The sequence below is a fragment of the Hippocampus guttulatus genome, chromosome 17 (assembly GCF_054856545.1).
Source record: "Hippocampus guttulatus isolate MCC_2025c chromosome 17, RoL_Hgut_1.0, whole genome shotgun sequence".
Classification (NCBI taxonomy): domain Eukaryota; kingdom Metazoa; phylum Chordata; class Actinopteri; order Syngnathiformes; family Syngnathidae; genus Hippocampus; species Hippocampus guttulatus.
Genome location: NC_141277.1, coordinates 1,459,334 through 1,487,112, shown reverse-complemented (window position 1 = coordinate 1,487,112; position 27,779 = coordinate 1,459,334). Strand labels below are relative to the sequence as shown.

Below are 27,779 nucleotides of genomic sequence, written 5' to 3'. Positions count from 1 at the left end.
CGAACCGGGAACCAGGAGTCTTTTTCTCACAATATGACATATAAAATAACTCATTTAATGTATATCATTGATGGTTGAGCTGGACGTAACAAATTATATTTCTTTATTGCTTATTTTCTCGAAAGCGTGATTATGAAAAAAAATTGATCCCCCGTAGTGGAATCACCCTTGCACGACACTTTAGTTGAGTGACGAAAGGAACAGCGAAGAAGAAAAGGAACACGTGACGTCACATGACAAACAACGTCCACTTCCTCCGTAGCGCATATTTCCGTGGTAATTCCTGGTTTAATTTGATTACTTTTCCCGTACAAGTCGATGTCTTCTGTTGCAGTGATGGGGTCCATAGATTGAGATTCTTCGGTTAGTTATTTGAGTAGTCCTGTTCATGTTGAGGACTTTCCTGGCTAGCCAGCTAGCTAACGGAGTCGCTGGTTAGCTCTGTTGAAAACATCGACGACGTGTGGAGCCAACGAGACCTAAAGGTGAGTGGATTTCATTTCTACCCTAACTCCGTGGCGTTGTGTAGGGAAGAGAAAACACCACGTCGGGCGTTTTAGATAGAACTGCGTGTTTTATATAACTGAGTGTATTATACTGCTTTAAAATGCACATATAGAAACAAATCAAGCAATGTACCATTCACTGTAGAATCCGCGCATCACAATGAAAGGACAGAAACATGCATGAAACTTGAATCATTCCTATATTTATGACTTTCTACATGTGTCTTTATGGTACGGAAGAGGATTAGGGCCGATGAAGAAAAAATCCTGAGATAAAAGTGAGAATCTTGCCAACCTTGTTTTTTTTTTCTTCATTGGCCCTAATCCTCTTCCGTATTATGACCTACATTCATCACTTCTTTATGAATCTGTTTAAATTTGTTTCAGGCTTCTGAATGCAGGGTCGATGGCCACCATCTTCCCTTCACATGCAAATATGATGTATCCACCGACCAGAAAGGATTTCATCTCTCTTACTCTCACCGACCCAACCTGCAACATTTACAACAACGGGAAACACCGCAAACAGTCATACTGGAGGGTGAGTCGTCACACTGACGGTTAATCACTAGGACGCAGGTATTTCGTCTGTAAGTTGGTTATTACGGTCATTTCAAAATGTCAGTCAACCTTATTTTCCAATGTTATATTTTACTCGTGCAGTTTTTTGAAAATATATCAGTTTTTAAAAAAGGCAAAAGAAGGTTGTAATCGAATAGACAATGGACTAAACAACTCCATCGAATCGACGTGATACCTTAGTCGCCTGTTGCTGTAGTTTCGCCCTTTTGCAAAAATGTAATGGGGGGGGGAGTATATTTACTTTAGTGACAGTTCCACAAGGTTATAGTTTCATTCTTTCAGCCACATTATGATTTGGGAAGTGTTTCTGCTGTGGCTGAGTTACGGTTAAAAACATCAAAACAAAGCCAATGGTTCCTTTCAATGGCCTCTCTGGCCCTGGCCTAGTTTGCTCTTCACAGAACAAATAGAACTTTGCCCTTACCCACCTTAATCCACTTTTATTATATGTTCTCATAAACACTTGTATGTATTTTCCTGACATTTTATAGGTATATATTTAGAGTTATATATGTATATAGTGCTTGTGTGAGCAGCCCCCCCCCCCCCACACACACACAAACCTTGGTTTATGTGCCTACAGAAATGGAAGCAGCTGTCTCGACTCCAGCGCAGCCTTATCCTCTTCTTTCTTGCCGTTGCACTCGTATTGGCACTACTCTCCTATTCCCGCATGTCAAATTCAAGGACCGGTAAGTGCTCTTATCAGGCCTTGTCAATAGGCACACATGACAGTCGGCCTTTGTTTATCTTTTGAGGTTCATCAAAAAAGGAAGACTGGCTGGAAACGAATGATGATCGGTTGAAGTCTGAATTTCTCCATGGCAAGGTTCAACCTGTTGTTGGCCCAAATTCCGTGACTGACAAAGGACCAAACCTCCCCATTTTTCAAAGCCCTCCCATAAATGTGAGAAACATTTCTTTATCCATGTATGCACACGTCTGTCTCTCTCTCTCTCTTTATATATCGTACAATTATATAATAATTTTTCCTTTACTTACCGCCAGAAGAAATTTCCGAACAAGAGAGGTCCACCAAGTCTGAAGAAACCTGCAAACGCTTCACACACACTTTTGGAAAAACAAGATGTACAAGTACCAAATGAAAAGGAAAACGGAGAGAAAGAAAAAAAGTTGGTCAGGTGAGCTTGTCTACCCTCGAAAGCATTCGCGTTATTCCATCTTTATCTTTACAAGATACTTTTGCAGTTTTTGAAACATCTCTCGACCGGTATTTGACAGACCCACTTTAGAAGAGCAGTTGTTAGACTGCACTTATTCTGTACAGTACGTGTTCTTCTGTCGTTCAGCTGGAGAGGAGCAATGATTGAAGCCGATCAGGTCACTGAGCCTCCACCCTCGGCCAATGAGAAGGTTGCTGCAGTCCCCCCAGCACCAGCTGCTCTTGTCCCAACCACTGGTCAGTGCTGAAGTTCCGTTGTTGGAATTCGTAAGGCTTAAATAAAGGTTGACGCTGCGTTGCCATTGGCGCTTATGTGTACTCCTATATGTTTTCAAATTTCAGGCTTTGCAAAGCGCTTTGGGCGGCATATGGTGTCGATAAAGCACTTTTCTCTGATTCTTTTTGTCACTGTAAAGGAAAAGAAAATTGATTTCAGAGCCAGATAGTTCTTTTAAAACCCTATAATGCCATTCGTATCAGATTTGCTACATGAGTTTCTGAGACCTCTATCTCACCAACATGATGAATTTTTGCATTAAAAACCTGTTGTGTGTGATCTGCTACATGTGTTCTGCCCCCTAGTGGACTATCATGCCTCTACAGGCAGCTCAAGTTTTGTTTTAAAGATCAGTATTTTCTTCATTGAAAGAATGCATATTTATTTAGTAACTCATTCTTTATATTACAATTAAATCGTGTTAAAATGTCTGTATCAAATTTGATACTGCAGGCTTAAAATAGGATTTTCCCCAATTTGTCATTTCGCATGTAATCTACATAATGCTTCCTAAAATACAAACACACACTATTTTGATGACTTAATTAATCTAATTAATCACTGAAATGCCGCCTTCAAATACATTTGAGTATTTCCACCATAACAATTCCTCTGAATTAATAAACATTTCAGTGTTGATGACTAATGTCCCCCCCCATGGTATCATGACAACTGACTCAGCGGTCAGGTGAGACCAAATAGTTAGTGTCCTTCCTCCTATATCTGCAGGTTTACCTGTCGGTGTGGACAGGCTGGAGGCTGTGCGTGTTGCCTTTCGACACGCGTGGAAGGGCTACAAGATGTACGCCTGGGGCCACGATGAGCTCAAGCCTATCTCCAAGTCTTTCAGCGAGTGGTTTGGCCTGGGTTTGACCCTCATTGATTCTCTGGACACCATGTGGATGATGGACTTGAAAGAAGGTGCGTTACGTTTTTCACCCAAAAGCATTTCTTTGCCATTTAGTTGGAACTATGCCGAAATGAATGTTTTGGGATAAAGCCGAATGGGATTCCAGTATCTTCATGACATCAAATAAGCAAGATCAACCGTGCTGTTCTCTTTACATGCATGTCAAATTTTGGTCTGAATTCTGCTTGACGTTTGACATCATTTTTGTGCCACAGAGTTTGCAGAAGCAAAGCAATGGATAGAGAAGGAGCTTTCTTTCAACCAAAATGTGGATGTGAATCTGTTTGAGACAACCATTCGCGTCCTCGGAGGTCTGCTGAGTACCTATCATCAAACTGGAGACCAACTGTTCCTAAATAAAGCCGTGAGTCATCCAACAGGCACCCGAACACTTGCAAATTGATAGGCGCTAAACAGGCACTTCTTGTTTTGCTGATGTTACTGGAAGTCACTTTTTTGAAGGCAATTGCGAGCCATATAAAAAAAAAAAATCCAGAACTGGTGTCACAAAAGACCAATTTAGAAACTAAGAGCTTTCCATTTCCAGCTGATCAACGAGCACAGAAGGCGGTGAATCAGTGTTAGGCCACAAGGGGGCGGGGGGATTACTGCCGGGAAATTTGTAGTCTGGATTTGAACTAAATCCTCGGTGACACCGGTCGTGGAGCTTTTCTGACACACCTTGTATAGTGAAGAAAATCAATTTGACATTGCCGCTTCCAGAAAGACCTCGGGTCCAGATTGATGCCTGCCTTCAAAACCCCCTCAAAGATTCCTTTCTCTGACGTGAATATCGGGAAGGGAACAGCTCACCCACCTCGATGGACGTCCGACAGCTCCATGGCGGAGGTCACGAGCATTCAGCTGGAATTTCGAGAGCTGAGCCGCCTCACTCAGGACCCACAGTACAAGGTCTGGGAGGCAGAACGCCATCATGTGTGCATACAGTTCCGGTTTCAACTATCATTCATCATTGGTTAAAGCCACATTTACCAAAATCGTTAAGATTAAGATATCCTTTATCTGTCCCGCAATGGGGAAATTTACAGTCAGAGTTCAGAAAGGAAACCACAAGGTAGGGAGAGGGGAAAAAAAACACACTCGAACTATCCTCTTCTGAGGATAATTTAGATCCAGGATTAAAAAAAAAAAAAAAAAGACAAGATAAACATGACAGTTACCACAAGTCACAAGAACGTGAATGTGAACAGATTCCTGTGGGCAGAATTTGTGGCTTGATTTATTCTCACGATGAATTCAACATTTGCACATTGATGTGTTTGTGACACCTTCTGCCTTCCTGTGGTATAAAAAAACCCCCTTTCAGGAGGCTGTAGATGAGGTCATGAAGCAGGTCCACAAGCTGCCGGGCAAACACGACGGACTGATACCGATGTTCATCAACACCAACAGCGGGCAGTTCACTCACCGAGGCATCTATACGCTGGGCGCCAGGGCGGACAGCTACTATGAATACCTGCTCAAGCAGTGGCTCCAGGGAGGCAAGAGCGAAGACGAGTGAGGACAACTTTTCCATGGAACATCGAAGTAGACGCAGATTTATTTCCGTTGTGTGTGATTTTACTGTCTATTGGTTAGAAACTGTAGCAAGGAATGCACGGTTGTTGTTTTTTTTGTTGTTGTTTTGTAGTGTCGATCCGGTGGCCTTCTTTTCATTGTTGTATTCCGCCAGGCTTTTGGAGGACTACATTGAAGCCATCAATGGAGTGAAAAAACACCTGGTTCGACAGACGGGGCCGCGCAAATGGACCTTTGTTGGAGAGCTGTCCCATAACCGCTTCAGTCCCAAAATGGTGACATGACATGTTACTTGTCCTCGTTTCTCTCTTTAAAACCTTCATGCTATCTTGATGTTGTGTTGGGAGATGACTTAGCCGTCAGTGAGCCACTTGCTTGTAATTGGTCAAATTGAAGTCCACAAACACGCAAATGATGGGCTTGGCAAAGGTCTGAAACGTTTTTCTTTTTTCCAATCCGATTCCTCCTGCCTCAGGACCACCTGGTGTGCTTCCTGCCAGGAACCCTGGCACTGGGAGCCCACAATGGCCTTCCTGGGGACCACATGGATTTAGCGGCACAGTTAATGGAGACTTGTTACCACATGTACGCACAGATGGAGACCGGCCTTAGCCCAGAGATCGTGCACTTCAACCTGCATGCCGCTGACGGGCATGACATTTTTGTCAAGGTGAGGCTTCACATCTCCGGTGTGTCACCGACAAGTGTTTTAATGTCGCAGTCTGGCCACCTCGATGAAAAACTTTTATTGGTGCCAAGATAAAGAATGTTTTTCTTGGTAATGTACATTGCATGATATCCGAGTTGACACTCTGATCTTATCTTTTCAAATAATTTCAGTGTTGACTCTTATATTTTGAAATGCAGCCTGCAGACCGACATAACCTGCTGCGACCAGAAACTGTGGAAAGTCTGTTCTACATGTACAGATTCACAAAGGACCCCAAATACAGAGAGTGGGGATGGGAAATTCTGCAGAGTTTCAACAAGTACACCAAGGTAAGAATGAACATCGACAGCCTTGCTAGCAAAAAAAAAAAAAAAAAAAACGCTCGAAGATCACATGTTCGTTGAAAACATCTCGACAGGAAAAGCCTTGAAAGGAAGACAGAAGAGAGCCCCCCCCCCCCCCCCCCGTTTAAGGAAGCTAATCACACAGCGGTCACAGAAATAACTTGAGAAAGCGATCATAAGACTGGTCAACATTTTTTTAATGAGAAATTCATGCTGTTTTTGAGCGTCTAACCCTCTTGAAACGATGCGCACACATCAGGCTTGGCAAAAAAAAACTTTTTGCAGGCTTATTGTCCAACGTGCCCCCCCCCCCTACATCATTTCCTGGTTGCAGCTCTCGTTGTGTTTGTAATTTGGGTCAATGCAAACCAAATCTTACCTTTGCAAAGGGGATTTTAAGCCACTCCTGGATTCCATGTTGTCATATTGCTATCCTCACCATAATAATCCTTTTTTTTTTTTTTTTTTTTTGCAGGTCTCAGAGGGAGGCTACACATCTATCAACAACGTCCGTGACCCCGCGAACCTGGAGCCCAGAGACAAGATGGAGAGTTTCTTCCTGGGAGAGACATTGAAATACCTCTACCTGCTCTTTTCCGACGACATGGAGCTTCTCAGTCTGGACAAATACGTCTTCAACACCGAGGCCCACCCGCTCCCCATATGGCCCTCTCCGCCCAAGTGACGGCACCGTACAGGTGATGTGTGCTTCACTCATGCCGGGACGTCCTCGGAAGACTTTGGGCGTTCCTCAGTCGGGTGCGTCGTCGAGTTGCCGGACTGCCATGATGCCCAATGACCCCAGGTGGGTGCAGGCCACTTGTACTTTGCTACATTTTCTATGTGGAGCGACTTCTGTTACAAGTTTCTCTAGGGAATGGTCTGAGCTGGCCTCTACTGTCAATTAAAAAAAGGGGGGGGAGGGTTGGAAGTAGGCCTGGGGCTTGTCATGATACGTGGAACGCTTTTGTCACTTGCGGGCTGTTGATACTTTGTGTATGTATGAATAATGAGTTTGATTGGGATCCTTGAAATTCAGAGCGTTGTGAAGAGTATTTAAACTGAAGGCTGTCAATTACCGTTTGGTGTCTGAATCCTTAAATGACTGCTTCGCCCTTTTGGAGAAATTTATTCCGTCACAACTTTTCACGATCAGAATCTTGCGTTCGTTTTCACCTCTGAGGTTTTATTGCACAAAAGGAGGTTCAAGTACCAGAACGTTAATCGCTCAGACAGACGTTTTCCTGAGACAAAATAATGTGAATGATTGCACTCTTTTCGGGTCCCAAACCAATGCGGGCTTTCAAAAGAAAGATTTGGGAGGCCACTTTGTTCATCGTGTCGGATTGGAATGTCACCAAGGTTTTTTGCCAAAGAGTTGGGAAGTCCCGCAATGCGTTTACTCACCGAGAACTGCAACAGAGAGCCGAGTAGCTGCAACAAGGTTGAACTGTCACAGAAACAAAAGAACGTTGGACACTTGTTTCGTTACGCCTCGATGACGTGAGAAGGGAAGAAAACGGACTTGTCGCTCTTTTTTCAGCTTATGTTTTAGTGTGTCAATGGGATTTTTGGATGTATATTTGTCCGCTCCTAATTTGCTTCTTGTCAGTGTTTGTTTGTTTTTTTTTTTTGTAAAGATCTCCCGCAAAAATTGGGGCAATTAAATTATTCGAAATGTCTTAAGATGAATATTTAAGATTCGGGTCCAACTTTTGGATTCAAAGTAGGCATCTGTACACTGTATAAATATTTTTTTGTAGAACAGCTGTAAGACCTTCGGAAGGAATAATGAACTTGTCACGCAAAAAAAAAAAAAAGATGAATTATGATTAGAATTTGAATGTTATAGTGTCGCTACCACAGTGGTGCCTTGAGATGAATATAAGGTGTTCCATGACCTTGCTCTAAACTTAATGCTCATCTCAAATCATCTTTCCCCATTGAAATGAATAGAAATGCCACGATTCATCCCAACCACCCCCAAACTGTCATGCACTTTCTAAAAGCATACAATAAGGACCTTATTTAATCGAATCTTAACAGTTTTTGCCACATTCTGTTTCAATTCAGTTGGTGTGCAGCCCCTCCTGTTGAGAATGCCTTGGCCACCAGGGGCAGTCTAATACAGACACAGATCTACTGAACATGGAAATGGTCTCAGTGCCTCAGTGAGGCAGTAATATTTGTCATTGTCATCAGAGGATAAAGAATACGTGCCTGTGATTGTTATGGCCGCGGTACATGTGTTGCTGCGCCATTTGTGTTCAAACATCCAGACCGATGCGATGTTTTCAACACACGTAATTTTCTCCATGACGTTTGACAGTGAACTTCAGCTATGACTGGCAATAAACAGATTGAAGCCTCTTTTTTTCGAAGAATTGTTCCTCTCAGCCAAACTGCCACTTATGTGAAGTGACTTGAGTGGTGCCGTCGTCTCGTACCCTGAGTTTCAACCGCTTTTCTTGGGACGTGTCAAAGGTCCAATCTCCCAATGTTCTGATCAAGCGGAGGTCCACGCATTGAGCCACACGACTGAATGTGCACCAAAGTCACTCGCGTTCTCCTGTGCCTGACCGAATGTACGTTGTCGTGTTCCGTTGCCGCAGCCTCGTGAAATGGCTGCAGTCCTGGTTTGGTTTTATTTCGATTGTGACGTGCGGGTGACTGAAAACGATGATGTTCATATTTTGCAGAAAGGATTTTTGGACCTGTATTTCCAGCTCCACGATTAATTTTAAGCCATTTGGCTTTGAACACAAGAACCGCTGCCATATTTGCACCCTGATTTTTTTTTTTTCCGTTCCATTTATGATGCCTTCTAGTTTACCTCGAACTTAATGTCTGTTTAAAAATTGCTCAATGTTTTTTTCCTTTGGACTGACTTTGTGGGAAAATTGTCAATAGCCTAATTAAAAATGATACATAAATCTCACTTCTACAACGACTCATTTCACATTGGCACGCTCTTATTTAATTATCTCTAATGGACAATCGGGAGAGCCGAAGAAATTCTATCAAAGGAGAACACTTTTGAGGATCTCTTAGTGCCGAGCTATTAAGTTTCTGACTTCACCTTGAGAATCCCTCTTGACCCACACCATCTCGGTCCGAAATTGTCAATGTGACTTTCGGACACAACAGATCGGGGATGTTGATGCTTACATGTTGCTGTTTACACCGTGTTCCCCTCGTCAGGAACCGTCACGATGACACCCTGGTTCCAAAACAAAATTAGTCGTTTGGTGCCGCTATTCTAATCGACGTCATGAATTGGACGAGTGTCACATCATCGGTTTAATCAGAGCTCGCATATCTGCCGGTAGCTCGTCACGCTAAAATGACTGCAATCAAAACTGGATGTACCCGATGTCTGGTGATGTATCGGGAAGGGGGTGAGGGAAAAAAAATAGATCTCAAGTTGAATGTCAACGTTTAAATATGTGACTTAATATTGCTCACACCGATGGATGCTGTGCTATATTATTATTATTATGATAATGAAACATACATATTTGAATGCAGTGTCCCCCAATTTATGTGTGTGTGTGTATATATATGGATATATACACATTTAGTCCTGTTCTTACACTTAACTTGTTATTTGTATGACATTTAAAAATGTTAAAATGGCCAATACATTAAAGTCTTCTCGGTTGGTGATCGATCCTTGTGCACGGCAGCCCAGGGGGCGAAAAAAAAAAAATCATAAATCCGCCTCGACAAACACAATACGGCTCTCGGTTGTCATGAAAATGACTGCAGAGAATGATTTTCTTCAAGCTCTCTGTGATGTTCTTTATTGGAAGTGTTTAAAAAGTCACTTGTGTTGCCATCGGCACATCATAATGGTACAGGGATAGAAACGAAATTAGCCGTTTAATCCTTCATTACGTTAATTCATCGAAGAGTGTCATTTTGCCATTGCACCCAATTAAGTCTGCAACAAGCGATCCGCATTTTGATGGGAAATGATGACATACAGGCGTACTTATATTGAGTACAATTTCGGGCTAGTACGACACATTTATACGGGTCATACTTTTGCCCTTTTGTCCTAGTTTATGCTGTTTATTTATGTTTTGAATGAATAAGAGTTTTTATGCTCCCACTTGGATATAAATGAAAGAACCGTGACACTAAATACCCAATCTTCAGCACTGATCTCATCAACTTGGCAGTGTGGGATTCACGCTCTTTCCACAGCAGCTTTCAAATATCAGCCAACACTTTCACATGGTCTGCGCATAATTAGCTTGGCACTTTTCTCAGGTTTATGCTATCGATGACTCGTGAGATACTCCGCTGGAAGCGCGATGATGGTCTGTGCATAGGCTGCTCGATTTTGCCTGAGGCTTCAAGCTGCACCTCTTCCACAGATGGAAACAAAAAAAAAAAAAAAAAAGTTTTCTCAAACTAATTGTTTCCCAGGGGGTGATGAGAGGGATTTTCTTGGAGAAGCCTCCAGCTGTCTCTATGCTTTGGCCAACAAACTGGAGCAAAACAGTACTGCGAATAATATGGCCATTCGCTGGAATGCAGCATGCCGCGATGGGAGTATAGCGGTGGGCGCCAACCTTTTTGGTGTCACGGGCCAGTTGAGACGAGCGCATGGCAAAGCGACGGCGTTATCACTTAGTGCCGAATCGCTCAAAGATGCGGCGGAGAGTTTGGCATGCACCAGACTGTGCTGCGAGATATTATCAGTCGGCAAAATGCCAACTGCGGCCTTGTTGTCTCCCCTGCGAGGGATTAAAGGAAACGATGGGGAATTAAGGATTTAGTGGTGACAGATGAGAAGTCTACCAGCCTCTATGATCACTCAAAACGTGGCGCTTCTCATAAAGGAAGTGACCTGTTTATTGATCTGCCCTGGTCAATGCAGAAAAGTCAATATCCATCCATGGTTGCAGCTCTGTTTTAGACAAACAACAATTCAAACAAACATCCAACACCTCGACAATGCGGATTGTCTGCCCGGGGGGGGGGGTGTAAAAATGTACTTTTAACACACACTAAACATCGGAGTGATACATGACTGATGTTGAGCCGAGCCCGAGACAGCCTGCAGCTGGTTGCAAAGATAGCGCGTGTGTGTGTGTGTCTGCATAGGAAAATAAAATGTGTTGTGACTCTCCATCTGTAGCTGTGCTGTGTGATTGCCAGTTAGAACGCATGCGCACACACGCACGGTGGGGCAATTTCGAATAGGTACAAACACCAGAAGGTTGTTACGCGCGTGTTGAATAATGAAGCAAATCTCCAGGCTCGCTAGCATGACGTGAAAGACTCCGTTGTGGTCAGCGAGGAAGCGGCCCGAGCCTCATCTCGCTTGAGGATCCGTTTGAACGCATTCAACCTGCCGTGGATGCGAAGATATTTTACGGATGAGTCGTAGACGCGACCCGAACAACTCGCGTGTTTATGGACTGTTTGGCTTCCGTTTGTGGAATACGGATGACGCGGGTCAGCATCGAGTCCGAGACAGTTAAGCCTATTAGGTGAATGTGTAAGCCTCGTAAGGTGTTCCGAATGATTACAGCTTGACGTGAAATGTTTGAAGTTGGAAGTGAGGATCCTCATTTGAAAAACTATTTCCTTGAACCGAAATGACTCAGAAATATTGAACAGGTCCAGTACAGAACATAATTGGCTTTATTTGTTTTCATTTACATTTTCAAATGACTTCAACGACCTTCCTAGAAAATAATCTCCTGCGCGGCGCTCCTTTTATCAAAACGGAGCTCATGACACGATGACCAACGAGCGCGACGCTGGAGGAGAAGCCCTCCGATGCCACCTGTTGGTCACAAACGGAACAGAATCATGCCAATATTATCTCGACAATTGAGCGGGTAGCAATATGCGGCGACTACGTTGGCATTCGCGATGGCGTCACAGGACGCGATAGCAACGCCGACCGCCACGCACAAAACAGCATTGATCATGACATGCGGTTTACACAACGAGCGACATCAAACCGCCTCTCACGTTTGGAAAAACAGTACTTATCTCCCGCTCAACACACAACTGTCATCGGTCTTCTTCAGTGATGACAACATGAAAGCCATTTTAGGGAGATTCATTTCATTTGGCACAAAAGCATCACTTTTCTCTGTATCGGCAAACTTGCCATCTGTACTTTTTTTATTAGCCGCCATAAAAACAAAACGAGAGCAAAAGAGCACACATTTCTTTGAAAAGAGAAGACAAAACGGGGACAAACACGATTACATTAACTGATAAGCCTTCTTTGAAAGTGTGTACGGGGCACCGCTTCCCGTGCAAAATGCACTTGGCTTTATCTCGGCGGACTGGGAGGCTGCCTTGCATTGCTTCCAATTCTGCTGCGTCACTTGCATCACTTTGCCGGTAGACCGCAATCGTGTGATTCCACTCGGCTCGGCTTTAACCTTACGTGCTCCTTCTTTCGAAGCTGCATACTCCTTGTTGATTCATTCACATACAGTATCCCCCCCCCCCCCCCCCCCCAAAAAAAAGCATTTCCGCAAAAGAACATCATACCCACAGTCAAACGTGACTCTGGTCGTTTGACGGTCTGGTGCTGCTTTGCTCATTCAGGACCTGGATGACTTTTTTGCTATGATTGATGGATTCCCAAATTCTACTACTCACCAGGAAGTTGATGTTTGAATGGCTTAAAAACAAAAAGTAGGTTTTGAAATGGCCCTAGTTCAGGTCCGGACTCGAATCCGATTTTGAGAGGCTGTTCATGCTTGAAAACCCTCCAGTGTTGCTGAAGAAAAGCAATACTGCAAAGAAGACTGGGCCAAAATGTCTCCACATATTTATGGATGTTGTTACTTTTTGTTTGACTTTTCTTGATTGATTGATATGTTGTGCTACAGTAGCATTTGTTATGACATGTCACCAGGCCCTAAACTGTCAGCTCTTTGTACCCGTTACCCGGTGTTTCGACTGACAAAAAGCATTGTCACACAATTTGGAACCTTAAATCAATTCACTGTCATCAATTAGAATTTCATCTGATCCGCTTATATTTCCTCCGGTTTCTAGCCCGTTTACATGATCTGCCCTTGACGAGTTTGAGTTAGCTTTAGGGTCCTTGAGAGATTATTTATCGAGCTTTGGCCCAAAGCCCCGATGTGATGAGTTCAGGTGCTCGGGTTATCAATCACAAAACCATATTTACCGCTCATGAAACTGCTGTACTCAGCTATGGTTTGTATAAAAAAAAAAAAAAAAAAAACGCCACAGATCTCAAACACATTGTTAGTGGGATGCGCCGTACTGTAGCAGCAGCAGCATTTGTAGTCTACATAAAGCTGTCTCCTGGGAACAGAATTACACCCGGCCCGCCTCGTATAATGTAATGGAGTATCTATCAAGTGCGATCATAAGCCTCAGATAGAAGCTGTCTGAGTGCTCTTGATTAGACTCACACAAAAAAGTGACACTTGTGGAGGGCAGAGGGGGGGGGGGGAGAAACACCCCCTCTAAAGTGATTTTGGCGCTATGGATCTCCCTGGCTATGGTTTGTGACAACTGAATTGAATTTTTAATGATGGGGCGGCATTTCCATTTCAGTCTTGATCACCGGGACCCGCTCCACTCTTGAGGACTTGCCTGTCGCCAGGAGAAAAGGGCAGCAGCCACTTCTCTTGGACTCTTCATACCGTGGAAAACGTTTTCTCCTTCCTTCCCTCAAGTGGGTGCCATCAGCCATTGTGCACCAAAACCGTCGCACATTCCAACAGCTTTTCCCCCACTTCCGGTGACATTTCTTCAGCCACTGTTACATGTCATCGCCGGAATCGGTTGCACTCATGAAACAACCGAAAAGGACTGCGGGGAAGTACAAATCCTTTCGCTCTTTTATTCATGCATTAGAAAATGTATGAGCAATAATGACATTTATTAGGAGCGTATTTTGCATTTATTATGTCCATATTTAAAGTAGTATTTTCATCACACATCTGCTTAGGAAGTGTGCCCCGAATTGTTGCCATCCCTGTTCTAGAGTCATGATTCATTTTATTTTATTTGCTGCCTCTGCCTCGAAGCTAAAAAGGGAGCAATATTTCACCCAGATCCAAAACGTTACTTTTTTGTTTTTAATCAATAAAAAACAATTACTTGGTAACACGGATGCTTGAACTCGACGTTCTTTTGTCTCGTGTTGTCCTCATTTGCCAAAAGTGAGCCGTTATTCATCCGTAGAGCGAAAAGGGTCCAATCGACGCAGTCAGCACACGTCCACAAATGATGTCGCAACGCCAAATGACGAGGCTCAGACGGGAGCTAATATTAGACCCGCTTCGACTAATTGAGAAGCGCTTTTTAGCTTATCTCGCTGCCGTCACGCGTGCCCGTGCGCGTGCGCCGCCGGCTATCAATAATCCAATAAAGCCAAACACGACGTCACTTCCTCACTGGAGCGTCAGTCTCGGTAGCGGGCAGCTATTCACCGTCACCGGCACACTCCGCGCTCGGTCGCTGTAGTAACGCGTGGGAAGCGGAGGCAAACGAGCTGCGCCCCCCTTCCAAAAGGGGAATTGGAACGCCACCTGCCCACACGCTTCGTTCTGGCGACTCAAGTCATGCCGGATAGGGATTTTTTACCACCTTGACGTTGATCGGAATTAATAACCACAAAAGGGGCGATACGCAGAAGCTGGAACTTTTTTTTTTTTTTTTTTGGTGTTCGTCGGAGAAAAAAAAAGCATCCCGATTCCCCAGTCAAGTTGGTCGTCGGTTACGTGGATTGCCGCGTTCGTTCCGCTTGCAAGCAGCAGCAGCTGTTGCTGACGAGGAAGCGGACACCAGAGAAGCGGCTCCTCGCTGGCCACCTGACCCTCCGGAAAACAATATCTCCGCAGGCTGCCGCTCGGTCGAGAACTCCCGGCGAAGACGGACGTGACTCCGCGCTACGTCCTCCTCGCGCCCACCATGCCGAGCGCCGGTGTCATCCCGAGACGGGAGCCCGCGACGCCCGCGCTTTAACGTGCACCCGGTGCGGCGTCGCGGCCGGAATGAGCACCGCCGACCTGGAGCGCGTGTCGCTCGGCTCCTCGGCCAACTCGGTGGCCTCGAGTGCGCGAACGCTCTCGGCCAACGTGAAGAAGCTACACAAGGCGCTCAACCTGCTGCTGAACGACTTGGAGAGGGAGCAGTTCATCCACTGCCTCAATGTGTACCACTCCAAGCGCAACGTCTACGACTTGGTGCAGACCCTCAACGTCATCCTCAACGCGCCCGGCAAGCGACAGCTTCTCCCTATGCTGCGGCTTGTCATCCCCCGGTCTGACCAGCTGCTCTTCGAGCAGTACACCTCGGAGGGCCTCTACCTGAAATCGGATTTCGTCGCGAGCAACGGTACCGCCGAGCCCCCGCCGGGCCACTACCCCGGCGTCAGCCCGACTCCCCCGGCTCACCACCCGCAGGACAACCCGGCCGAGTTCCAGGTGGCGTTGCGCGGCTCCCCGGATAGCTTCAGCTCCAGCAGCGACGGGACAGCTCCTCTGGTGCCGCTGCTCGGCAGGAACTTTATTCACGAGCCGCCGGGCGAGCTGCGGCAGGTCACCATGAAACGGCACAAGAGCAACGAGGGCCTTGGTTTCAGCATCCGAGGCGGGTCGGAGCACGGAGTGGGGATCTACGTCTCCCTGGTGGAGCCGGGGAGCCTGGCGGAGAAGGAGGGTCTCCGGATCGGGGACCAGATCATGAAAGTCAACGATAAAGTCTTTGACAAAGTCACCCACGCTGAAGCAGTGAAGGTAATTGCTCCCCCCCCCCTCCTTCTTCTTCTTTAAACTAATCACAACAGCATCACTTTTAAACTGACATTCTCGCTAACGGGGCTTAAATGAGTCTCTAATGTTGAATAACTGTCCCAACAAAACTAATTTGTTTGAAGGTAATTACTCGGCTGGGGCGGGTGATGAGTTGTTTGTCGGAGATGTCATGCAACCACGCAAGTTAAATGCAAATGGTCGTGACCCCAAAAACTCACGCTTGCATGGAGGGAAGAGAGTTTGCGACCAGTCATCCATCCATTTTGTGTACCGCTTGCTGACTTGGAGTGAAAGGCATTCAATACTGCTTGCCAATCAATCGCAGGCTCCATACAGACAAGCCGTTCACATTCGCACCGTCGCAGAGTGACGAGCCAACCCATGTTGCTTGCACTCAAGTCATGGGAGTGGATGACTCCACTGTCCGTAACTGAGAGCGTGGCTCTCTTTGCAAAGCCCATAAAACGAAAGTCTTGGACCACTTAGGCCCGAGCCACTTGCCTATTTGTCCACGAGCGCAAAGACAGACTGCCCATTAGCAAATGAGGCGATGCAAGAGCGTGGCTGATTTGTGTACGCTGCCGATTGATTTAGAAGGCGCCAATGTCAATAACTTGCCTTTAGGTGTGCGGCGTTACGCAACATGTCTCTTGTGTTTTCGTCTCATCCGCTTCTATGGGCCTACGTTCTTCCTCTGTAACCATTTGTCGTTTATTGATTTCCCGAATACAGAACCGTTTTTCATCCATTTAAAGCCGTGGTAAATTGTCTCATAATATGGATTCTGCGTGCTTTCTAACGACTCGGGCCACTTGTTGGATTTGATTTTCCATCCGTCCCAATTTCTCGAGCGCTCGTCGCCATTAGGGTCATGGTTCAACTGTCGCCTATCCCGGCACGAGGCGGGGTACTTCCTGCACTGGAACCATCCACGTGGCGGGCACATATGCAACCTTTGATGTTTCTGTCCGCGCGTGTCCCTTCCCACTTCGGTATTTTAGCATCGAAGACCGCTGTAGCTAAAAAGTTTTTTTTTTTTTTTTCTCAATTCAAGTAGGCAGAGAGAAACTATTTTCGTCTCTTGGGCGTTTAATCACTGCTGAGGTGCTGACGAGACTGAGTGGTGGTTTGATGTTTTGATCGCTGTACAAGGAGTAGATAAAGAGGGGAAAAAGGTTTCAGCTCAAGAGCATTTTGGGACCGATGCAGAAATAACAGCTTTGGAATCAGCCGGTTGGCTTCTGAAAGTAATCTCTTGCAGTCAAGTCACAATTTCGGGCTGATCACCGACAAGTTTCCGAGCATTTGTAAAAATCCAACATCGAAGCAAGCTAGCTGTGTCATCACAGACACAGATCGGGTGTGCGAAGCGTCGCCGTCGCCGCACAACCTTTCAGTCCCGGGCTGGCACGACAACGTGTGCTCTGCGGATGTGAATCGGCTTTGACCGGCCATATTCTCAGAGACATAAACGAGGAGGTGGTGAAAGTGACATTAGAAAAGCTCTTATCCAAAATGCTAAAAAAAAAAAAAGCATTGGTAGACCTTCAAATTTGACAAAACACACCTTTCATCCTATTCATACAATTCAATGGCTCAGTCCGACCAAGTTGAGCACAAAATCATAGCATCTGTGTACTCAATGGCTGAAATGGTAAAATCATTTTGAAATGAGCCAAAAGACGAGATCCATTTAGCACATTTCTGCACAGATGGACATTCTTGCCAGTAGCATTCCAATTTTCCACCCCCTCAAAATATGTGACGTCTGTGGCACTTTGTTTTTTTTTGTTTTTTTGTTTTGCATGAAAGAGCTGCACTTTTTTGCCGGTATTTTATTTATTTTATTGTGACCGGTCCGAGGCGCACCCGTGCAACAATCAAGGTCTTTAAAAACAAGTGCCAGAGGCACGGATCATTTCATTCGAGGTGACCTGCTCGCCACACACGGTATCAAATCGGCGAACCGAGACGGAGAAATTTGAGTGAGTCATTTGTTTGCGTGTGGTAAGTTTTACCTACTTGATGAAAAATGAGAGGAAAGTGTGTGTCATATCAATTACTTGTCAGTGTTATTCCAAACAATGGACTCATTCATCCATCACCCATTCAGCGTGACGGGGCAGCGTGATTCTGTCAGAGGTATTTTGGGCCGGATGCATCAACACCAAACAAGACTCGAATCGACTGTATTTAAAACAACCACCGCCGCATACAAAAAAAAAAGTGCTGTACATGGAGTAAAAATAATTCATACAACATTCAAACAATAAATGAATAATGAAGACGGTAGCCTAAGCCTCTGCTTAGTTCCCGCTTAGTGTCCGGTCCGCGGACCTGAGGCATCGGGCAGGTGCAGAGGACCTCCGAGGTGGGGCGAGGCCATTTCCAGATTTGAAAACGAATAATAAAATCTTAAAAAGAACTCTGAAATGTGAAGGGGCAGCCAGTGAAGGAACGCCAGAGTAGCAGCGATGCGCTCCCTCTTACTTAGGAGGTTTGAAGAGTGAAGGACAGTACGGAAGGCATCCCATCATTTGCCCTCATGTAGTACACGGACGGGGTGAACCTGCAGCCAATATCTCCAACGTGTCCAACCTCCGACAATCGCTCGGCAAAGCTCTCTGGCGATCGGTTGGTGTCGGCGGCAGCAATTTGGGCGGCGTTATTTCACGTCTGATGTAGCCAGGCTCGAGATAAGCTGCTGATTTTGCTGAGATTAGAACCTAGGACGAGATGGTTTGCGGACAGAATTAGAACCAGATGCGGAAAGATTATTGACCCCGGGTTGAAAGGAAAAGACGATTTAAATCGTTGGAATGTGTCGGCCGGAGAAGGGATCGCATAAACGGATTGTAGCGATGGAGCAGACGAGTGGAAACGGTGAAGTGAGAATGTTGCGGAGGAGGAGGAGGGCAAAGGGGAATCGACTTGGACTTTGGTATTTTTTCCATTCGTCCCCATAACGTGCTCTGTCAAAATCCAATCGACACTTATCGCAACTGTCCAGTGCCGAGGAAGCATGAGTTCAAATGTGGATGCGCATTGATCATTTGTTGTTCGTTGTGGTCGTGGAGTTCCTAATTCAAGTTATTCGGCACTCCCAGACGGCGTTTCCCACAAAACTAGCATGGGAAACAACCGGTTACGCAAGCGACCACCGTCCGCTCCCCAAACGCTATCGTACAGTCGGAGACAAACGCGCTCACCTAAATTAGCGTGACGGCAAATTATCAGCGTTGAAACGTCACCCGACCGAGCAGCCAATTTTCTCACCCTTATCTTGCACGCGAAGCACGTCCGGCCTACGTTCTAAAACGAGGTCCGCGTGTGCGCGTATGCCGAGAGACGCTTGCAACCCGTAGCACACAACGGGCATCGAGTCCAGGAGAGCCACAAGATATCCCCTCATCTAACCGTTCTTTTCCTTGTCATCGGTTTCCAGGCAGGTGTTTCAGATGTGTTTTGTGTGTGTGGGTGTTGGGGGGCTTGGGGCGGGGGGGGGGGGGTGCGCTTGGCCTTCCTCCTCTTCTCTCCCCTGCGCCCACTTCAATGCAGACACGGAGCCAAAGCAATCAGCAAAGCCGCCGCAGTACGAGTAAGCGTTAAAAGCATCGTCCCGTGTTACAAAACGGAAGCCACGGATGTTTATGTGACCGCCCCGCCGTTCTGGACATGTTTCCTAAAGACTGAATATGGGCGCCGTTCGTCATGACCCGAAGTAATAACTTAAATATCCGAGAAGTAGCAAAAGTAAAAAGGGTCGACGGTTCGCATTGGAAAAAGTGTTTGCCCCCTTCCCGATTTCTGTGTTGCTTGCATATTTATCACACTCGTGGCTCTTGAGGACCGGACTTGGTCCCCCCCACACCTGCCGCGATCCTCCAAGAGACCTTTGAGAGCAGGTGCTCCCATGTAGCCTTTTAGTCTCACTCGAGCAGAAAAGAGCAGGTGACGAAAGGGCCCCCGTCCTGTCACGGGCGCTAATGGAAGAGGGCAAAGGTTCAAGAAAAATCTCAAGCCTTGATGTGTTGAAAGCGCGGGCGGGTGCACAATAACGCCGCGACCCCTATCCGCAGAGGCGCGACCAGAAATGACAGTCGCGGGGCCGTCTGCTCTTTTTGCGGCGCTGCGTAGTGCGAATCGGGGCCGCTTTGAGAACAGGCGGTCTGGATGCGGTGCAATCATTCTAGAGGAGCCCAAGGCCTTGGGCTGCGAGTGTGAAGGTAATAAAGCAGAAGAGCACTTAACCGCTTGTGACAGATGCACCGCTACCCGACATGTTCTCCGCCTTTGCTTTACCTCCGCGCAAAATACGCCAAGATACCGTCCGCGGGGTTGGCGTTGGGTGGAGAAAGCTCTTAGCCAATGTGGCTAAAGCGCGTCCGAATCTCGTAGCCACACTCCAGCGTAATTAGCTCCAATGCATCATGTGTGGGGGCTCCACCTTTAGCCACATTTAGACACTGCGGGTCAGGGCGAAAAGCGCACTGCTCCGCATGCAGCCGGTGCACGTTTAGGGCGGCGAAAGCAAAAAAAAAATAAAAACAAAACGCGCCGCGAGTCCGCGTCACGTGCATATCGATCTCAGCCGTGTCAGGCGCGTTTTGCTTTGTAATCTCGCCTTCCGAGCTGGGTGCCATATATCGAAAGGCACCCGAGAGAAGTAGGCCGGGCTCGCAGGCCGCGGCGAGTCGATGCCGTCAATATCTGCACTCGGGCACAACATTGACTCCACGCGAACCGTCTTGTGTCGGGCCATTAGGATCCACCGGCACAGAGGGGAATGGATTAGAGGCTGCTGCAATGTGGGCCATAAAAATCATGGTGGCCTCCGCCTCCGCAGGGGTCCAGTCATCAATCGGGTCACGTGGTCACACGGAGGGCTGACATCACGGAAAGGACATCTTCAATCGCAACGGCAAGCTGATGGCTAGGCGAGGGCCCAACTAAAAAAATATTTCAGACTACAATTTTTTTTAAAAAAAGAGCAAATTTGAAGGTCACACAAGCCCGGGTGGGTGGAAAAATGAACTTGTTCATGTCTTGAATTTTAGGGGCAAAATGTGACCAGACAGCGGCAGTCTGGAGCATTGCAGTGACAGTGAAGGAATTCATATCCAAACCACGGCAACAACAGTGAGGAAAGCACACATTTGCCAGCGCGGTCTTCAATCTCTTCATGTCGGCCACGATTATTTTGTGCGTTTGAGAACCGCTGTACGAGAATGTACATCGTTTGTGCATGCCGTTATTTGCGTATTTTATTGTACAGCTACGCTTAACCCGACAAAGTACAACAAACGACGCCGGTCACGAAGCGCGACAAACCAAAATCGCTTGCAAAAAGGCAAGGACAAAATAACGTAAACCGCTTGTCATAAAAAGACGAGGAAATCCACTTAGGAAAACCGAGATGCCAGGAGCAATGCGTCTCGGCGCGCCGCTGTTATTTGCCCGTATTTAAATGAGGTCATATGCGTCCGTTTGTCGGCGTAATTGACCATTAGATCATCATCGGGTACGTCCCCGTGAAAAACGTTTGGCCACACACTTCGACTCACATCTTTCCATTTTCAAGTTAAAAACCTTCAAACACCTTTCAAATTGCACACACACACACACACACACACACACATCATTATCTGACTGGACCCGTATGGGGTCTGTCCCTTTTTTGGGCCCATTAGTGTCAAACACAGCATTTGTTTTTCACACGGTGCCAGTCTCCTTCTGTTTCTCCCAATCCTGCCCACCCACATCTTATCGGAGCAGTCATGGTTACCGCTGTGTGTGCGCTGCACGAGGAAAGGGGAGCAGCTAACGTTGGTAGTCTGAACTGATAATCGAATGAAATGTTGTTATTGCTGTTTTGCGCGTGCGTGTGCGTGTTTCTTACTGGCCTCGCGCCACATTTAACATTTGACTTGAACTAAGGTTTAATCTTCATGTCATAGATGATTGGAGTTGTTTGGCGTCTTCTCTGTCACTGTTAAGATTGTTTTTAATTCAAGTAGTTGATCCCGGTTTGACACAACTTTTCCCTTGGTGAGGGCCAAATAGCTTTGCCTTCTCTGACGGGGGGGCCGGAGTCAGTTTGAAACAAAAAAAAATGGTGACGATCGCAGAGGTATCGAAACGTAAACATTTTTTGCTTTCCAAAAAGCCACACTTAAGCAAATATGAAGCCTTTTTCTGGGATCTTGACAGGAAAAATACTCAGATATATGAAGTAATAACAGTATTTATGAAATGACTGTTTGTCACAGGGAAAAAAGCAAGTCAGAGAAATAACATGATTCCATTTTATTTGACAGGAGAGATTTCAGATAGGAGAAGTTTCGATCACTTGGCCAGACGGCAAAAAAATAAATAAAAGTGCATCTCTGGTATTGTGCAGCGGGCCGGGCAAGATGTGGAGGCGGGCCAAATCCAGCCCGCGGGCCGAAGCTTGATTTTAAATTATCTGCCAGTATGAAGTCCCAATCCATTAACCTCTGTCATGCATTCAGAGAAGAAAATGAAAGTGCTTATCCAAATTGTTAGAAATGAAGATTATTTCATCAGGAACTTCCAGTAACAACCCGGGCGCAATTTAGCTCTTCCCTTCCATACGAAGTCGTGAAGACGTGTCACTTTCTCATCTCTTCCCCCGACACCAACGACTACTTTCCGATCAGCCAGAGTTTTGGCATCTTCGAGTGGGTGCTCAAAGAATGTCATCGTGAGTTTATCAGCAAGTAGTTGAACAGAGGCTTTTCGGAAATCTGACCCGTGCCACCCCCGGTGACTGTTTAGCATTTATGTAAATAACCGAGGCGGCGGATGACCGATGGAGTAATTTAGATAAACGTGTCGGCCTCTCCTGATGTGTTCTTGCCACCCGAGTTAATTTTCTGCCTTACCGAGTACAAGAAACATGAAGACGAACATCGGCGTGCTGTGCTGAGATAAGACACGGAAACGCAGCAGGAGCCCAGAGGCGCCGTTTGACGGGATCCGCCCGCCCCGAGGGGGTTGCCGCGGTTCTGCCTTCTCAGAATTCCCAATTCGGGAGACGGAGGTGAATGTTAAGCGAGAGGTAGCGTGTGGATTTCACAGATTTTTGTCGTCCCCCCCCGTCACTTCGTTATCAGAGACTCGGGAGCCTGGAATACAGCTCGGCAGTTGTTTTTCCACCTTATGGCCAATTATGTTGGAATGCGGGGGTGTATTGGAAATGGACAAAAAAAAAATGTGTGTCTGTATGCGTGTTAGTCATTTTTTGTTTGTTATTAGAATGCAGCTTTTGCCTGCCAGTGCGCTCCGCGTTTCTTGATTGTTAAGCAGAAAGTGCATCAAGCGAACTGTGATGACATTCTTGGCAGCGGATGAACAGATTTATTTATCACCTGAATCCGTGGGCCCGCTTTGGCTATCCCTGCTGTTTTAGAGGAGACTTGAACTCATGCAGCTTTTTCTTCCTGTGGAGTTAAAACAACAGGAAAAAAAAAAAAAAGATTGCTCTTTTTGAGGATGTGCTGAATATTTAGCCGAGGTTCGCATTTACTGCAAATATAAAACTGGAGTCGGTATGATTTTCTTTATATCGTGTTTTAAAAATAAAATGGAGTCAGTCCACTATTGAGAAGCAAATGTGTCGTTTGTATGCTTTCTTGAGATTATGGATGTGATGCGGCATGCAACGGCTATTTATTTCAAAAAACAAAAAAGAAACAAACGAGACATTTCTCCATCTGACAGCAAGTGCAGGAAATGGTGCGACGTGAATGCGGAAGACATGCAGAGGCTGCACTTACTTCACAGCCGCCAGTCCTCGTTGGATCATCTTGAGCTCCGACAAACAATGTGGCCAAATAAAAGCGAGCTTTTCGGGGGAATACAAAACGACCGACGCTGTTCCTTCTTTCTCACACGATAGATGATCATGTTTTTGGTTTTTGTCTCCTGCAGCATTTCTGCACCAAAAACAAAAATATGACCATGCCACCTGGTGCCTTAGTGCGGTGCCATTTAAAATAAGTGTCAAGAAAAAAAAAAGAAAAAAAAGCCATGCGGTCATCACAATCGCATCCGTCGTGAGAGGCTATTCATTTGTGAGACGTGAAGACGTTTCGCTTTGGGCGCAGCGTTTTCATGCCAATGGTTAGAGTATTTTTCTACTTTGGTTGAATGAATTGACCTCTTCAACTTGACAAGTTCCAAAAGTATGATACACTACGTATCTGCTTCGTCTCCAAAGAAAAATCTGCTCCAGATCTTTTTTTCTGTAACAAAATTAGAAAGGCTTGTTCAGCACCCTGCTATTAGATCAAGCGGCGCCTATTCATTAGGCCGACACTGCCAATGGATGGTTTCATTTTGCAAATTGCCGGGCTAATTATCCAATTGAGAAAATTGTTGTTGCCCCGCCCCCTCCCCATCTCCCACCAGATTGCCTCCGACAAATTCTAATCCACATTTGCCCAAAGATTCGAAATGTCTTTCTGTACAGATCTCCTACAGAGTCCTGTTAAACATCATCGACACTGAACTGAATAAAACTAAACTGTCCAAGGAAGGGGGAAGGGGGGGGGGGGTTGCCTTATTTGCTGACAGGGCAATGAATTAATCGAGCCTCAACTTGGCACTCGTTATTGTCCAGTAGCCCATTAATCAAACGGGCCTCCTATCGCGTCCCTCTGCAACTTTGATTTACAACGCCGCCTCCAGATGCCACAACTGCCATTTTAGACTGTCTGGGGGTAGTCGAGGAAAAAGAAAAACTCCAGAAAACAGGAAAGTGCCCATCTCAATTTGTGTTTCATGATCCCTTGCATATGTGCATCACAAACAGCATTTGCTTCATCTTGTGGAATTTGGAAGAGGCCTGACTTGTGGCTCCCCCCCCCCCCATGCATATTTCAGAAACAATTCCATTCCATTTTACTTCGAGAGATGCTAAGGAACATTTTCAGACCCCCCCCCCCAAAAAAAAACTTTCATCCTGTATCTTTGAGCGAGACATCACACTGGAAAAAATAGACTCTCGGTGACATTGTTCAGTGTTTACTTCCAAATCGAGCTTGCCGCCATCATTAACTCGGATGCTGCCCGAGGTTGTGAAATCTGCTACGTAGTCGCAGTGACTGTAAAGCACCCACCGCTTATTACTCGTTACGTTGACTCAATGCATTGTGTGTACGAAGAAGGATCCCTGAAGGGTCGATGTGATAATTACGCCCCCATTAGCATGAAGCCTCCCGACACTTTTTGCAACGGCTTCAAGAGGAAGTCTCGAATGCAAAATCCATCAGCGCCAACAAAATGAGCAGTTGTGACGGATGCTTGGGCGAAATGGAAACGCATGCCAATGGCCGCTCCGATTGGCTGTTGCTTTTGCGTCATTCCATCGACGTTCGCAATATTTGTTCACAGAAAATGTCAGTTCGAAATTTTGAGTTACGACGACTAATGTTATTTCTCTGACTTGCCGATTGCATCGACTGGATTACTCATACAGTGTACTCGAACACGAATATCAACAAACGCTTGCCTCCCGCCCCTTTTAGTTTGGCAGTTCTTTGTATATGTTTGCGTTATTAATTAAAAAAAAAAAAAAGATAAATCCCACTCATTTTACAATGCTCACCACCCACACAACGAGAGGTGGTGGTTTTCTTTCATGTGAAAAAACTTCATGACTCGCTTGAAATTCGCTCCGAATGTCTTGCTTGTGTTCTATGTGCGTCCGTGCAGGTTTTCCAGTACATTAATTCAATTTAATGAGAGAAACAGAGAGGGGTAGATTGGCGAGGGGGTGTGGGGAGGGGGGGCGGGGGGGGGGGGGGGGGTTTGAGGATTAGAGGAGATGAGTATTGTGGATGTTTTTCTCTGGCTAATCCCTGTGATTGATGACTTGACTCCATTAAATCTCCGTGTTGGCGGCCTTGTCATTTACTCATTAATCCTTCCACGTGTTTACTTAATTTGGCTCCCAAACAGCTTCTTATTCATATGCGACCCGTGCGCACATCTGGCAAAACTGCGTACGCAAGAGTTGGGAAGACTCTTCCCAACTCACTAGTTGTCTTGTTGTTTGGTGAGTTTTGAAGTGTTTTTGCAATTGCCGTGCTCACCTTTGTGCTAGCTTTGGTAAACTCGGGTTTTACGTTTTGCAAAAAGTGTGTCAGGGGAATTGCATTCCCTTGCTTTTTTTTTTTTTTTTTTTTTAACTGCTGTTTCCATGAACGCTCTCATTATACGCAGTTGAATGCTGGCCGGAGTAGTTGTTCCATAGTACACGTCAACCTGAATGTGCCTTACGCTTTAGCTGATCCTAATTGATTGAAACAACAATAACAACAACAAAAAAAAAAGAGAAAAGACTTCATCAAGGTCAAGTATTGCACTCCAATTTTGGCTCAATTTCTTTCTGACGTGATGAATCGATAATTTTCCCCTCGCAACTGCCAGAACGTTCGAGGACCGAGACCGATCGGTTGTTGCGCCCATTCATTGACGGCGAACAAAAATTCAGGCTCATCGGGCATTAGAAAGCCCGATTATTGATTTGAGACCTGATCTCAGCTGTCACGGCCATCTTGAATGTCAGCGATGAATCGGTGGGCAGCAAGAGGCTCGAAACGCAGCCGACGCTTTCAATCCCGCAACCGGCCAAATTCAGCCCCGTCGGCTCCAGTTACGCTTGACCTCGAATGAGGACAAGGAAAGGCGAGGAAACGGTTTCCCTGAATCCATAGCTGACTTTTAATGGCAACCCCTCGTGTAGTTTTTGCACTGTGAAACTCGCGCATTGTCATGCCACGTGTCAGACTTTCCAACTAAACTGCTGCCGGGTTGACCGCAAGCGGCTGTTGAATTTATTCATCGCTCGCGCCGGGTTGCGGTCACAAACCTTGCCCCCCTACCCCCCCCCCCCCCCCCCCCAAATAGAACACGGAGCCGGTAGATGGATTGCAAAGTGAAGATTTGCCATTCTCGTACGGCATGGAGAGCGCCGCCCGGCAGAGCCGACAAATGCGGCGACCGTGCCGCAACAGTTCGGCGGGTGCGACGCATTGCGGTGGTGACCCCACCACAATGCGGTTTGGAAACACAAATCCTCCGTTTCATCGATTGTTTGCCTTTGCTGACGCTTGGCACACAAATTTAAAGACCACATCCCGGAAGACGTGGCAGAGTTTCAGGTGGAAGGAGAGAAAAGGTCACAGATCATTTCTGCTCGCCGTGGGAAGTTTGCCAAGTACTCCATCGCTTCAACGATCTTTTTCTTTTTTTGCAGATCACGCTGCCAGTGGAATATTTCAGAAATTGTCGTGAACAGCACTTCGTCGGGTCTAAACAATGTATACAGTGCTGTCCTCTAGTATTTGCGACCTTCCTGATTTCTGCGTTCTTTGCATATTTCTCACATAGACGGCTTTCAGTTCACCAGGTAGTTTTGGATTTTGTTTTTCTGTGCGTCTAGATGAATTCGATGGAGATTTCGAAACCGAATTTCAGATTTTCAAACATTGTTCTCGCTGAACACGAACTCCGGATCTTTTGCAGATTTTTCAACGCGCGTCCTCTATTGAAAAAGACAAATCTGTCTTTCCAAGCGCAGTTGCAAAAGCCCCCTCGAGCCAGCATTTTTTTTTTGTTTGTTTGTTTGTTTTTTAACCACAAGGATGCGATGAATCGCAGTCTACGGCGTGTGTGCGCGCAACTCCACACACTTTGTTTCGGTACTTGGTCATCTGAATGCGTGATTTCGAATTTTCGTTGTTGTGAACGTTGCTCACACATCTCCCCTTCATGCTTGTTGAGCGAGCGCGTGCGGGTGCGCGTGCTTCTGCAGCGCTTGATAGATCCACTGTGACGGCAGTAAAGTCGGAGGAGAAAAAGGGCCATTTTCCTGGTTGAAACGTGGCGCCCAGTAATGTGTGCAGCCATATTCGTACCCGCATCTGATTTGCGTGCGTGCGCGAGTGCGTTTGGCAGTGGG

General features: G+C 46.1%; 2 protein-coding genes and 1 long non-coding RNA gene across 8 annotated transcripts in view; 2 read left to right on the top strand and 1 right to left on the bottom strand.

Annotated features, from left to right (window-relative positions):
- Positions 1-228: 228 nt before the first annotated feature.
- On the top strand, positions 229-14,145 carry man1b1a (mannosidase, alpha, class 1B, member 1a). Of its 3 annotated transcripts, XR_015103424.1 has the most exons (15): positions 229-485; positions 894-1,047; positions 1,672-1,780; positions 1,847-1,995; positions 2,097-2,230; positions 2,399-2,508; positions 3,278-3,469; positions 3,674-3,822; positions 4,182-4,370; positions 4,786-4,976; positions 5,152-5,272; positions 5,473-5,667; positions 5,865-5,996; positions 6,487-6,816; positions 13,584-14,145. XR_015103424.1 is itself a non-coding variant. In XM_086134463.1 (14 exons), the coding sequence occupies exons 2-14, from the start codon at positions 913-915 to the stop codon at positions 6,694-6,696; spliced, it is 2,013 nt and encodes a 670-aa protein (XP_085990589.1). In that variant the 5' UTR covers positions 229-485; positions 894-912; the 3' UTR covers positions 6,697-14,145. The 3 variants fall into 3 exon arrangements, 2 of the variants coding, with proteins under 2 accessions (XP_085990589.1, XP_085990588.1); XM_086134463.1 differs by having other exon boundaries at positions 2,100-2,230; positions 6,487-14,145; XM_086134462.1 differs by having other exon boundaries at positions 6,487-14,145.
- Positions 11,652-14,490, bottom strand: LOC147191411 (uncharacterized). Its single transcript, XR_015103443.1, has 2 exons — positions 14,133-14,490; positions 11,652-11,814 (listed from the first exon to the last, which is right to left on the bottom strand). It is a non-coding gene; the product is annotated as an uncharacterized LOC147191411 (long non-coding RNA).
- whrna (whirlin a) overlaps positions 14,418-27,779 on the top strand; it is a 35,206-nt gene continuing 21,844 nt past the window's right edge. For 3 of the 4 annotated variants that reach the window (XM_086134461.1, XM_086134460.1, XM_086134459.1), the window contains exon 1: positions 14,419-15,772. In XM_086134461.1, the coding sequence (XP_085990587.1) occupies positions 15,029-15,772 (744 nt within the window). In that variant the 5' untranslated portion in view covers positions 14,419-15,028. Of the gene's footprint in view, positions 15,773-27,779 lie in introns of all 4 variants that reach the window. The other variant, XM_086134458.1, reaches the window with a different exon arrangement.